Source organism: Pinus tabuliformis, chromosome 5_2 (assembly GCF_031772625.1).
Source record: "Pinus tabuliformis cultivar Carrire ecotype Pingquan chromosome 5_2, CPIR1, whole genome shotgun sequence".
NCBI classification, from domain to species: Eukaryota; Viridiplantae; Streptophyta; class Pinopsida; order Pinales; family Pinaceae; genus Pinus; species Pinus tabuliformis.
This window is the reverse complement of record NC_142306.1, coordinates 863,065,063-863,077,323: the sequence shown is the minus strand read 5'-3', so window position 1 is coordinate 863,077,323 and position 12,261 is coordinate 863,065,063. Positions and strand designations below refer to the sequence as shown.

The 12,261-nt window shown below is 37.1% G+C and overlaps 2 protein-coding genes across 2 annotated transcripts in view; one reads left to right on the top strand and one right to left on the bottom strand.

Moving 5' to 3' along the window:
* Window positions 1-12,261, bottom strand: part of LOC149162048 (ferrochelatase-2, chloroplastic-like) — a 145,646-nt gene that overhangs the window by 58,136 nt on the left and 75,249 nt on the right. The window contains exon 3 of the mRNA XM_089435082.1: window positions 9,726-10,077. Within this exon, the coding sequence (XP_089291208.1) occupies window positions 9,726-10,077 (352 nt within the window). The remainder of the gene's footprint in view (window positions 1-9,725; window positions 10,078-12,261) is intronic.
* Window positions 5,019-6,395, top strand: LOC149162049 (uncharacterized). The gene is made up of 3 exons (XM_089435621.1): window positions 5,019-5,601; window positions 5,766-5,981; window positions 6,101-6,395. The coding sequence occupies exons 1-3, from the start codon at window positions 5,223-5,225 to the stop codon at window positions 6,268-6,270; spliced, it is 765 nt and encodes a 254-aa protein (XP_089291747.1). The 5' UTR covers window positions 5,019-5,222; the 3' UTR covers window positions 6,271-6,395.

Genomic DNA, 12,261 nt, shown 5'->3' with positions numbered 1-12,261 from the left:
CTTGTGGAACCCTAAAAAGGTTCACTATAAAACCCTAACCTAAGGGTATGTCAATATTAATTATGAAACCCTAGTCTACTTAGGGTTATTGATGAAATTCCTATTCTTTTGATGTTTTGGTATTATTATGATGGAAACCCTAGTCCTTTAGGGTTTGCTATCTAAAGTTATGTATTGAATCCCTAGATCTTTAGGGTTTGATGAATTAGGGTTTATAAGCAAAACCCTTATAATATCTATAGTAAGATCCTAGGAATGAAGCCCTAGGTGTATGTTCGTCTGTCTGAATGAAACCCTAGCCTAGTCAAAATTGTTGTATGTCTAACTTTAATGTATTGATATTTGTGTCTTGGGTTTACCTAGTAGATATTGTTGTATTATGCTTGTGCATGATTATGACATCCTAGATATGTATATATGCTAACCTAATTGTTGATGCTCATAGTTTATTCTAGGGTTTGTAACAAAACCCTAGTAGAAATTTGATATTCTAGGATATGATTATATTGTTTCCGATATGATCTAGGGTTTGCAACAAAACCTAGCAAAGTCTAAAATGTATAGTAGATATGTTATTTGATTGAATCACTGATATCTAAGGATTTGTATCTCTAAGATGGAATCTAGGGTTTGTAATGGATCACAATAGAATCTGTCATATATCTCTATTGAAGCCCTATATAGAATGAGATTGTTTCTCAATTAAGTTGCTTTATGTTGTAGTCTAGGGTTTGTAACAAAACCCTAGCAAGAAGTTGAAGTTTAAAAGTATGTGTCTCTTGTTGATTATGAACCTAACTAGGTTTAGGTATTTGATGTCTAAAGTCTAATGCTTCCATTATTGTATTAACATGATTTTGATATAGTTAATTTCATGCTTCTATATATGTATTTGGTTGTACTTGCTATTTAAGTTTTGAAGGTACACAATCTTCAAGATAGTGTTCGTATAAGCATGATGATGATGAAGATGACCTTGATGAAGTCGTGAAAGGTTGAAGCTTCTCTGATGTTACAGAAGAAGAAAGTAGTTGATCTCCCTAAGTTAAGGGGGAGCCTGGATAGAAGAAGGGGTATATCTCCCCAATTGAGAGCGATGACACATTGTGATAGTAAATATTTTGAATTAAACAAAAGAATTAAAGATGAATGTTCATGAAAAATACCTGAGAAGTATTGAGAATGTATGTAGTGTTGTTGAAGAAATGAAAGAAGAAGAAGAAAGCTTTCGACAAAATTGTATAAAGATGACTTGATGATACGAACAACATCCGACTGAATAAGGACCCCAAAGGTTTGTGTTTATTTGTAAGTTTATTATTGATTAGGGTTGTGTTTGAACAGGTAAATCTCTCCATAAAGAAGGATGAACACTTGAGAAGCATGCTTGGACAAATGGATATTTCAAGTTTATTAAGGAGATTTGAAGCATCTAATGGTGGATGCTTGGGAGGACATATGGCCAGCCTATGTGTGTTTGATGTCTAGATCTCAAAGAGGGAGGGTGGTGTTGGTCTTAGAGCTCTAACCTTGGATACGCACCTAGGTCCCTGGGTTGATGGTTAAATAGTAAACCTGATGGTACCTAGACTAGCTGAAAGCTTTAGTCCATCTTAGTCCCACCCGGATAGATTACCCTAGTCAGGAATCTAGTCCGTGGCACTGAGTGTGCCAGAACTCTTCGTAGTTCATTTTGGAGATCTTCCATGTACCTCTATAGATATAGGTAATTATGAATACCTCCCTAGTTAAGAGGGAGTGTTGAAGAATGTAACTAGTGTCAGTCTTCATAATTGTACTTGAGTCATAATGAAATGTATTTATCAAAAGAAAGAAAAAGAAATTTTATTATTAAATAAATTGACTTATTAAAGCATGGGTTTCATGTTTGGGTCAATTGTTTTTAGGTCAAAGCCTCCATTGAAGGCTTATAGGGTTTATGTCAAGTGTCCTTGTCCATGTCATATTGTAAAGAACCCTTCTTAGGATTTATTTGTCAAAGAAAAATATTATTTTATTGTAAAATAGGTCATTTAGGCCTCCTCCACCAAGTCGGCCTAAACTAGGGAGCAAAATCACTATATAAAGGCAGCAACTCAACCTCATTTGTCACCACATACAAGAAGTGCTATCTGCAACTTTTGGGGCCAAAAAGAAGTGTGAATTTCAAGGAAGAAGAGGAAGAAGGATAGCAAAGGAGAAGAAGGTCTCTCACAAGCATAAGAAAGTCGAAATGATCTCTCTTTTTCCAACACGTGTTAAGTTGTAAAGCTGTTGGATGGGGCCAAAATTCTGCAGTTGCTGGGGAGGCCGAAATTTTTGGATTGATGTTGGGTTGAAGTTGTTGAACAAGAAGAGACTATTGAACAGTGTAACAGGAATCGGGAAAAAATCGGAATACTCGCGAGTGCAAGTCGGATCGGCGGCAGAACGATCAGTTTCGAATCTGGGCGTGTCAACTCGCGTTGACCGAGTTTAACTCGTGGTCAACGCGAGTTCGACTCGCGATTTATGCGATTTCGTCCGATTTTTACGAGTCCCGCCAAATTCATAAGGGTTTTCGCCTTCCGGTTTGCCGCGTTTGCTTTCCCGCATCGGTGAATTGTTTAACAGTTTAACGGTGCCGCGTTTATAACATTGCCGCGTTTGTCATTGCAGCATTCGAACGACGAAGCCTTCGAACTCGAAGCATATCGGTGCCGCGTTTATAATTATAACATTGCCGCGTTTGTCATTGCAGCATTCGAACGACGAAGCCTTCGAACTCGAAGCATATCCCTGTCGAAGCCTGTCTAAGCGCATTCGAAGTTTCGAACGACGAAGCCGCGGCCCGCATTGGAAGCACAGTCCCTGTCGAGTGAAATTGAAACTCAGGTCACCGTCACAGTTTTTCTCTTCGACAGTTCGACTGTACATTGCTTCAGCCTTCACCGATAGCTTGCATCTATTCGACAGTCGACTGTAGTATGTACATTTGATATACGTTACAGTGTTGACAACAGTAACATAATTCATAATGTCTCACTTTTAACAGTAACATTGTGCACTTGCAGGTCCCTTTAACTTTAAAGCCGGAGAGAATGGAAGCTTGCCGAGACTACAACTGAATCCATACTCTTGGACCTTGGTCAAAGGTATTTTTCAGTGTATATGGATGAAGCTAATAAGTGTACAGCTCCTTTTATTTCTCTGAGTTTACTTCTATTTCTAGTGAGTTTATTACTAGTTGAACCATTCGTTTTTTTTAAATTTGATATATATATAGTTTTAATAGGTGAAAACTTGTAACTGTAATAAATATATGAGATGTAATCCTAACAGGTTATAGGTTCAAGATGAGGGTTACCTTTAGGGAAATAAAACTATAAATTATTTCAAAGAGTGTTGAGATTACTATAAAATTATTTCAAAGAGGGTCTAATCTCAAACTAACTTTATGACTCTGCACTGTATTCATAATTTCATAACACTGTAACAGTAAGTTAGTAACTGTGCCTCAAGGACTGAGCCCTCCAACAAATCTGAGCCACAATTCTGTTCCTAGGTGACTGTTCCAAGTAGCACCTGCCACCAAGTCTGAGCTTGAAGCAGCTACAGATATGAGTGTTTTGTCCATCTGTCTTGACTCTTCATTTACTTTTTTAAATTTCTAGCATATTTTAAATTTTTGGATGATTTTTAAATTTGATTTTTTCTTGTCTTTCACAGGACTCATCTTAACAGAAACCACAAATTAAACACAAGTTCAAAGCAACAACAATGCCGAGAGAGAAGGACTTTGCTTGGGCTTATTGTGACAAGATTCCTGGAAAAGCCTTGCTCCTTTGTAAATTTTGCAAAAAGGAATGCAGTGGAGGCATTTATAGATTCAAGTTCCACCTTGCAAAAATACCTGGCCATGATATAGGTATTTGCACCAAGGTTGACGAGAATGTCCAACACCAAGCAGCCTTGGCCCTTGAAATGTTAGAGCAGCATAATGCCAAGAAAGCAAAGCAAACTGCTGAAATAGGAAATGTTGGAGTTGATACTTTTTCTGTCACTAGCCCCATGTCACCTCAATCTGTTGAATCCTCAATGCCGTTCCCAAGTTTTCCACACATGCCTCCAAGCCATGCCAGTCCTTCAACTCCTTCCTTGAACACTGGAGGTGGAAACATAAACGCCTTTTTTGCTCCCCGCACAAAACCCGGTTCCCAACCTACCTTGGATGGCACTGGTTGGAAAAAAAATATCCATATTCAGGCAAGGAAGGCCATTGCTAACTTTTGGTTCTATTCTGACATACCTTTCCACTGTGCCAGAAGTCCTTATTGGCAAGCTATGATTGATGCAATTGCTAATGCAGGTCCAGGGTTCAAAGCCCCTACATCAGAGAGCCTTAGGACAGATATGTTGTTAGAGAGTGTTGAAGATGTCATGCTTCTGCTAGCTGAGTTTCGTTCATCATGGGTAGAAACAGGGTGCACCATCATGAGTGATGGATGGACAGATCAGAGGAATAGAACTTTAATAAATTTCCTTGTATCTTGTCCCGCAGGCACAATGTTTCTCAAGTCAGTGGATGCTTCAGATAAGGTTAAGAGTGCCCAACTTATCTGTGAAATGATGGAGGAAGTTGTTCAAGAAGTGGGAGAAGAAAATGTTGTACAAATTGTCACTGATAATGCAGCGAATTATATGGCTGCTGGTAGACTTTTTGAGATGAGGCACCCCACTATTTTTTGGACCTCTTGTGCTGCCCATTGCATAGATTTAATGCTTGAGGACATTGGTAAGCTTCATTGGATACATGAGGTTGTGGAGAAGGCAAAATCCATAACCAAATACCTATACAACCACACTATTGTCCTAAACACTATGAGAATATACACTGAAGGTAAAGAAATTGTTCGACCTGCAGTGACTAGATTTGCAACAAATTTCATATCTTTGCAATCTGTGGTTGAGCAAAAGATAAATCTAAAGAGGATGTTCTTGGGACCTGAGTGGATGGGATCTAAACATTCCAAGACCCCTGAAGGCATCGAAATTGCTGCACTTGTGTTTAATGATGGCTTCTGGAAAGATGCTGAAGAGATTATTGCTGTGACGGAGTCCCTTGTTAGAGTTCTCAGGTACTTTTAGTCTTTTAACTTTTTCATTTTTTAAATTTCATTTCAAGCTTCTTTTTATTTACAATGTTTCATATTTCTTTAAATTTGAATGCTTGAACTTTCAAGATGGTTGATGGTGACAAACCCGCTATGGGTTACATTTATGAGGCGATGGATCTCGCAAAGGAGGCCATCAAAAGAAGATATGGGGATGATGAGACAAAGTATATGCCTCTTTGGGACATTATAGATGCACGTTGGGATAGGCAATTGCATTCCCCCTTACATGCTGCTAGGTACTTCTTAAACCCACAATATTTTTATGATAAGAGCAAATTTAATGAGGATGGGGAGGTTGGCAGAGGACTTATGACATGCTTGGAAAGGTGCTTCCCTGATCCAGAACAACAAAGTCGTGTCTTTTCCCAACTACAAGATTATAGGACACCATCTAAATTGTTTGCCTATACCAGTGCTATAAGACAAAGGTCAAAGATGTTGCCAGGTACCCAGCTTGAAGCCTTGAAGGCTTCATCAATTCATTAAATTTGTTTAAACTTTATTTTGTATGTTAAATGTTTTATTAAATTTTATTTTCTTTTTAAGTTTTTACTATTTACTAATTTGGTACTTCTAGTCTTCTACTCACAAACCCTTACCACTTGCTAGGTCTTTGGTGGCAAAACTTTGGTAGTGATACGCCAGATTTGAAGAGATTTGCCATTCGAATCTTAAACCAAGCATGCAGTGCTTCAGGTTGTGAACGCAACTGGAGCATGTTTGAGAAAATACATTCTAAGAAGCGCAACCGATTGACACAAAAGCGCTTGAATGACCTTGTATTTGTCCATTACAATCTACGACTTCGCAACAAACAAATACAAGGTGAGATTCGAGAGCTTGAATTTGAAGGTTTCATAATCTAGTTCGTACTTTAAAAGTTTAAAGTTCAAACTTCAAAGTGAAATTTTAATTCACATTTCAATGTCTCATGATAATGACAGGTATTGATCATTCACCAATTGACCTTGAAGAGTTAGATTTGCAAGCTACAAATGCGGCAGAATGGGTTCAATTAGATGAGCCTCCTCTTTTCAGCCTTCATGACTTGGAGAACTTTGAGAGTCAAGCAAGCGAAGGAGCGAGAGGAATTGCTTCTAGTTCTCACTCTTAAGAGTCTTAGACTCTTAGTTGCTGATTTTTTTCTGATTAGTATGCAGTTTTTTACTTTTTTGTAAACTTTTAGAAGCATATGCTTCTAAGGACTCAAAACTCAGTGCTTTGGATCATGTGTGGACTCATAACATATATGAGATACTTATTTATTCATGATATTTTGGACATGTATTGATATTATGCATTGTTTGGACATACCTTTACCCAATATTAATGAAAAATGGTTTTTTAAATTCAATATATGTGTATATTTTTATTTAATGAATTTGCCGATTTTTTCCCGATCCGATTAAAACTCTTCGCTGTTTTGCCTCGCCGATTTATTGCCGATTCCGAGTCTGGTAACATTGCTATTGAAGGTTGTTGTATCTCATTGAAAGGTTGACTTGGTGGAGGAGGAAAGTCTATTGGTTAAGGTCTTGGTTGTCTTGTCATATGAATCTACTGAAGGAAAAGTTCTTGACTGGGTTTTCCCCTATATAGGGGTTCTGCCCTGGTTTTGTGCCTACATCTGGTGTCCTTGATTCTCATGTTTTGGTTTTGGTAATTGCTTGATGAACTACGATAAAAAGAAGAACATAAGAATGATAATAATAATTTAAGGAAATCACAAGTAATTATTAATAAGAGAGCATATTTTTGCCTTTCCGATTTTCCAACATGTCTATTGGTTTCTACTGTCATATAATTTTAGCAAGCTAAAATATTGAGAATAAGTGCTATGATTGATATATCTAGTTAAGATTTGATGCAAGCTTTTATCACACACCATTTACACTTGTATCTAGCCATCTATGTTGCAGATCTGCAGGTTTACAAGGTTTTACCTCATTGGATCTGCAATTTACAGACATCAACAACAACTTTTGCAACCATACAAGTAAGTTATCTCACCATAGAACTTTGCATAGTACTCTGACTTGTTTTAAAATCAATATTTTCACCTTTTAGAGTAGTTTTATTTAATTTGCAATCAATATTAATTGCACAACATAAATTTGGAATTTTTTGGGTATTTAAATATATTAATCACTCACCCAAAAATCTGAAACCAATTTCCAACTAGTTGGAAATTAAATTTTCAGCCAAGTTTAGGTAGAGGGGAGGCCCCAAAAGCCTCTACATTAACCCTCTAATCTTTCCACCCCCTAGACTAACCCTCTAGAAGTGTCTAGAAACTTATAGGGTGGCTATAACAGTTAGTTCAGATTGTTGTCCCCGCAACTTATATGGTTTTACAGTCTGCTATACAGGATAGCAAGTTGTTCTGAGATGTATCTCTGTAACCAGGCATCCAAACTGAAAGTTAACACTATTTCAAGTTAGGATTTTCAGAGTATGCCAAAATCTATAGGTTGCATGCTATATGTTTATTGAGTTTTAAAATAATTGTTGTTTAGAATTTTGCTAATACAATGACGATTTTATAGATAGGTAGCAGGAATAAAGTGAACATCTCCACCCCAATTGACTCCACATAAGGCACTGGTCTTGTACCAGAGTTGTTAGGGGTTGTTTAAAGACTCTTTCCTTGGTTGTATAAGAGGTGTTGGGCCTAAATAGCAGCGGCTTGGGCCGAGGTGACAATAGGTTCCTGCCTTGTGTGTGCCCATCTCGCAAGGTTGCTTGGACCTTAGCAGCATTGCCAATTTGATCGAAAACGATACTCAGAGAAATTTGATTGCAAGACTCTACAAATTCAATTTCCAGCTTGCTGGGAAATTGCAATTTGTTGCTAGTTAAAGGCTTTGGAGTGATCCTAAAGGGTTAATCTAGTATCTCCTAGCCTCCCCACCCCTAGATATTGGATCTAGAGAACATTGGAACTACTTGGGTGGTTATTTCAAGGGGAATTGATTGTTGTCATCGCGTTTTTTCTGCAGATTTTACAGTCTACAATCACAAGACAACAAACAAAATAACACTAGAACCCCCATAACCAAAGTTCCAATCACAAAAATAACATTAGATTTGGTTAGTATATTTTCTGTATACTCATTTTGACTAGTTACATGATATATCTTGTGTATTTAAATATCTTATCTCATTGGTTGGGGGTTTTTACTGCAGATTTGTACGCATAAACTAGTAGGACAGCAAAGAATAAACTACACCTCATTTTTTGATACCACCTAAGGCACTAGTCTTCACTTGGCTAGTTGAGGTACTCCACAAGAATCCTCCCATCCCTTTTCAGAGGAAAAATTGGGCATAAAGATTGGGATTTGGGCTGAGATGACAGTGGACCCTTATCCTGTGTGTGCGAAACATAGCATGTTGCATGGACTTTGCAACCCTGCTAACTTGATCATTAACAGCCCCGTCTAAGGTGTAGTGGGTTTCGCACTTGAGCTTTTGGACTTTATTTCAAGAAGTGTGATATTTTGATGTAACAGATACCAAATGGAATAAACAGTTCTTGTTTATAATTAAATTTGCAAAGTTAACCTACAAATAGGAAAACTTAGTCAGCTTTCTAAGTATTGATGATTATAGGAAAAATCACAAAGTTGGATCCAAAAACCCGGCTAGGAATTCTTTTTCCAAAATTTTCAGAAGTTTTCCCATGTCTAAGTAACATTGTTTCTCTTCAACTGCACCAACTCATTCCCAAGTTCAAATCTTGTGAGTTTGTTCTAGAACAAATTTGCCAATATCATATAAAGCTACATTATGCGCAATATACACATTTCTAAAGGAAAACGCATATGCAGCCTAATTAATGGTATTATTTTCTTCTTCATCTTCTAATGCTTAATTTCCCCCAAACCTCTATGCCTTCAATCTTAAGAATGCATAGATATTTTCAATATCACATGTAAGAATTAGATATATCTTCCTTTGCAACAAAAACATCCAAATAAACAGAATCTTTGCCAACTGGAATCTACTAACTGTACAGAATAGACTAATCTTGTAGCAAACTGAGCTTCTTTTCCAGAGCATTTTCTTGCAAATCTGGCAGGTATTTTGCTAGAATTTTGGAATTGCAGAAATACAATATTCAGGTGCCCAAACAGAAATGGGGCCATGGAATCCATCTGCAATATTCCTGCGGAATTGGGATTTTTCATTGCCAGATTCTGTTAAGTTGCTAGCTGGAAAGAGTGATTTGGCACAAGAATAGATGGATCCCTCACTATACTAGTGCCACTTTGTAGCTAAAATATTTAACTAGCTGTTTATAATCTTTTGTGACTCCAGTTGCTATGCTAGAAAAGAAGCTTCATAAAGCGTGCTCACGACTTCTATCATGGGCTGATCATAAATGATATGTTATAAAATATTATAAAAGACATGCTTTACAGATAGCATAGCTATACTTTTGAATAAATACAATAAATTTTATGGTAACTATTAGTCTACAAATAAATGGAAATTTTAAAACGATGTTCTTACAACAAAGCCTACTGTCACATATTTCTATATCCTTGTTTGCTCTGAATGGCATACCGGATCAGCAAATAAATTGAATAAGAAAGGCTGCACATCCTGAAGTGTATCTGGTCCTCCAAGATTGAGCAACAACACACCCACTCTTTCCTGGTCAGAAAGAGCTTCACTAGCTACCTCAACATTTCCTTCAAATACAAGAGCACTGGAAGAAGAACGGGTTTGTCCAATAAACCCTGTCTTATTAACTGCTCCATAGAAGAATGGATTCCACTGCAGTTGATTTTTACCAGTCGAACTACATTTGGAAAAATGCTGTTTGCATGAAACTTTCTCTATAATACTTTTGTCAGAAAAGGAACTGCCAGGCAATCTCTTATAATATGATGACACTTGTGTTTGACTACATGGCCTGCATAAAACAATAAGTCGCAAGTTATTGACCACCATCATAAAAGACAAGGAAGGAAGAAATCTCGTACCAGATAAACAAGTTTAGAGTCTAGACTCTAGATTAATTCTCATTAAATAACAATCCGAAAAAACCACGAACAAGTCTAAGAGCAAGCTAATAGTAATGATTTATAAATATGTCACTTTATATCATCCTTTCTGGCTCCAGTCAATGTTTATCTGACCATAGTAGATGATGCCCTTTTTTTGAACCAAAATAAATGCAAAAACAAGAAATGTCTTCAAAATTAATTGAAAGTAGTTTATTCCCAAGCTGGGCTTCACCACTACAGCAAACCTTGTGGAAAATAAACAGTTCGGCTTGTACTGTCAAATGTAACGTGTTCTATTAAGCATTCTCAACTACCAGGCATACACTCATCTGATGTGTTACATGCCTAAGAATTGACAAGGTCATTGATCGTCAAAATAATTATATAATTATAGGGGCTGAAGTTTGAACCCTTTCAAATTTTATCAGGAGTCAAATATATGTAAAATTGTAAATATACTTAATAAAGATATTATGTATTAATCGGTGGACATAATCAATTTTCATTAGACTTAATAATGTTTAGATAGGCCTAAATGGTCCTTGGTTAATGTTCACCCTCTCAATTCAGCCTTAGTATCCTTTAATTAAGAATCTATACTAGGGGAATGTGATAAACTTTCATTAGGCTTGATAATATCTAGATAGGCCAAATGGTCCTGTTACCCCTCATGTCAACAATGGTCCATATATTTTCACATCGCATTTATCACCATTGTAAGCTCATGGTCAGAAGTCAAAAGCCTTGTAAAAACCATGTGAGTTTTTGTAATTAGGTATCCTAGGTCTTGTGATGGTCGACCATGGTGTGTCCTTTTGGGTTAAGTCCCTCGTCTATTTATCCTAGATAGGATTGAGAGAATGTGGATGAATCTCATGGAGACCCATGGTTTAGAAGAGCATTGGTTATGCAGGGGTGATCCCTAGTGTACGGACCAGTTCAGCCAGAATCAAGGTGCGCCTGTCTTGACTCTTACCACATGGTTATGAGTCATAGAATATGTGTATGGCCTTGGCATTGGTGCAGTATTCCTCAGAGTACTCAACATGGCATCCTGATAAAATTAGCATTTTCAATTTCCCAAGACAATTCATGTTTACGGATGCAAGTGGTCCAAGAAGTCAAAAGTCAACTTGGTCCCAAAATGCCCAGCATAATGAGTAGATGACATGCCATGTTGAAATTTTTCCAAATAGTGAAGGCATGATGCAATTACAAGTGGTCAAAGTTGGTCAAATGACACATGGGACTTCCAAGGGGCAAAACAGGGGCAAGAGTTAATAGATTGTTGCATGCATCATGTCAAATTTCTTCTACAAGATGAGAGCAATGTTATCGGAACCAGCCGGTCCAGCCGGTTTGGGCCCAAAACTAGTCCGGTTCGGTTATCGAAATCGGAATAGGCTGATCTGATACTGAACCGGTTGGTTCAAGACTGGTTCCGTGCAATCCGTACACACGCAGGCCAGCTTAAAAAATGTCTTTTTTTTTATTTTTTATCTTTTCATTTGGTTGGCCCACTTCTAATCTTCCCTAGGCCAACCTAATATCCAAGCCTATGGCCCTAGTATTGCTATGCTATTCATGGTAATGCTAAATTCTTGAAGTAAAAGGATGAAAATAAAAGATAAAGGAGAATGTCACTTTTTATTTTCATCCTTTTATTTAATTTTTTAACATTACCATGAAATGAATCATGACGTTTGAGAGTGGTTCCAACATCATTGGATTTTATATGGACAAAGTAGAATTTTAGAGCTCACTCAAAATCCAACAGACTTAACATGTTTTCAGGATTTCAAAAATGGGGGAACTGCAACATGTCCGTGGGATTTTGTCATCTACGAGAGTATGGAACTAGTATTTAATCAAGAGCACCAAGTCCTCTATGTACTTTGATGTTAGTGACATTGGTTGCCGAACTCCTCACTAAAAATGTACCCATCACTCAAACAAAATCTTGACTTCACATGCTACATTTTTTCTATCTTATTTTAATGCTTAGAGGGTTATATTGATGACAAAAATCCCAATATAGGCAATGATTTTGAAGATAGGTAGGTATTTGTTGTAGCATGATTTTTCTTGGA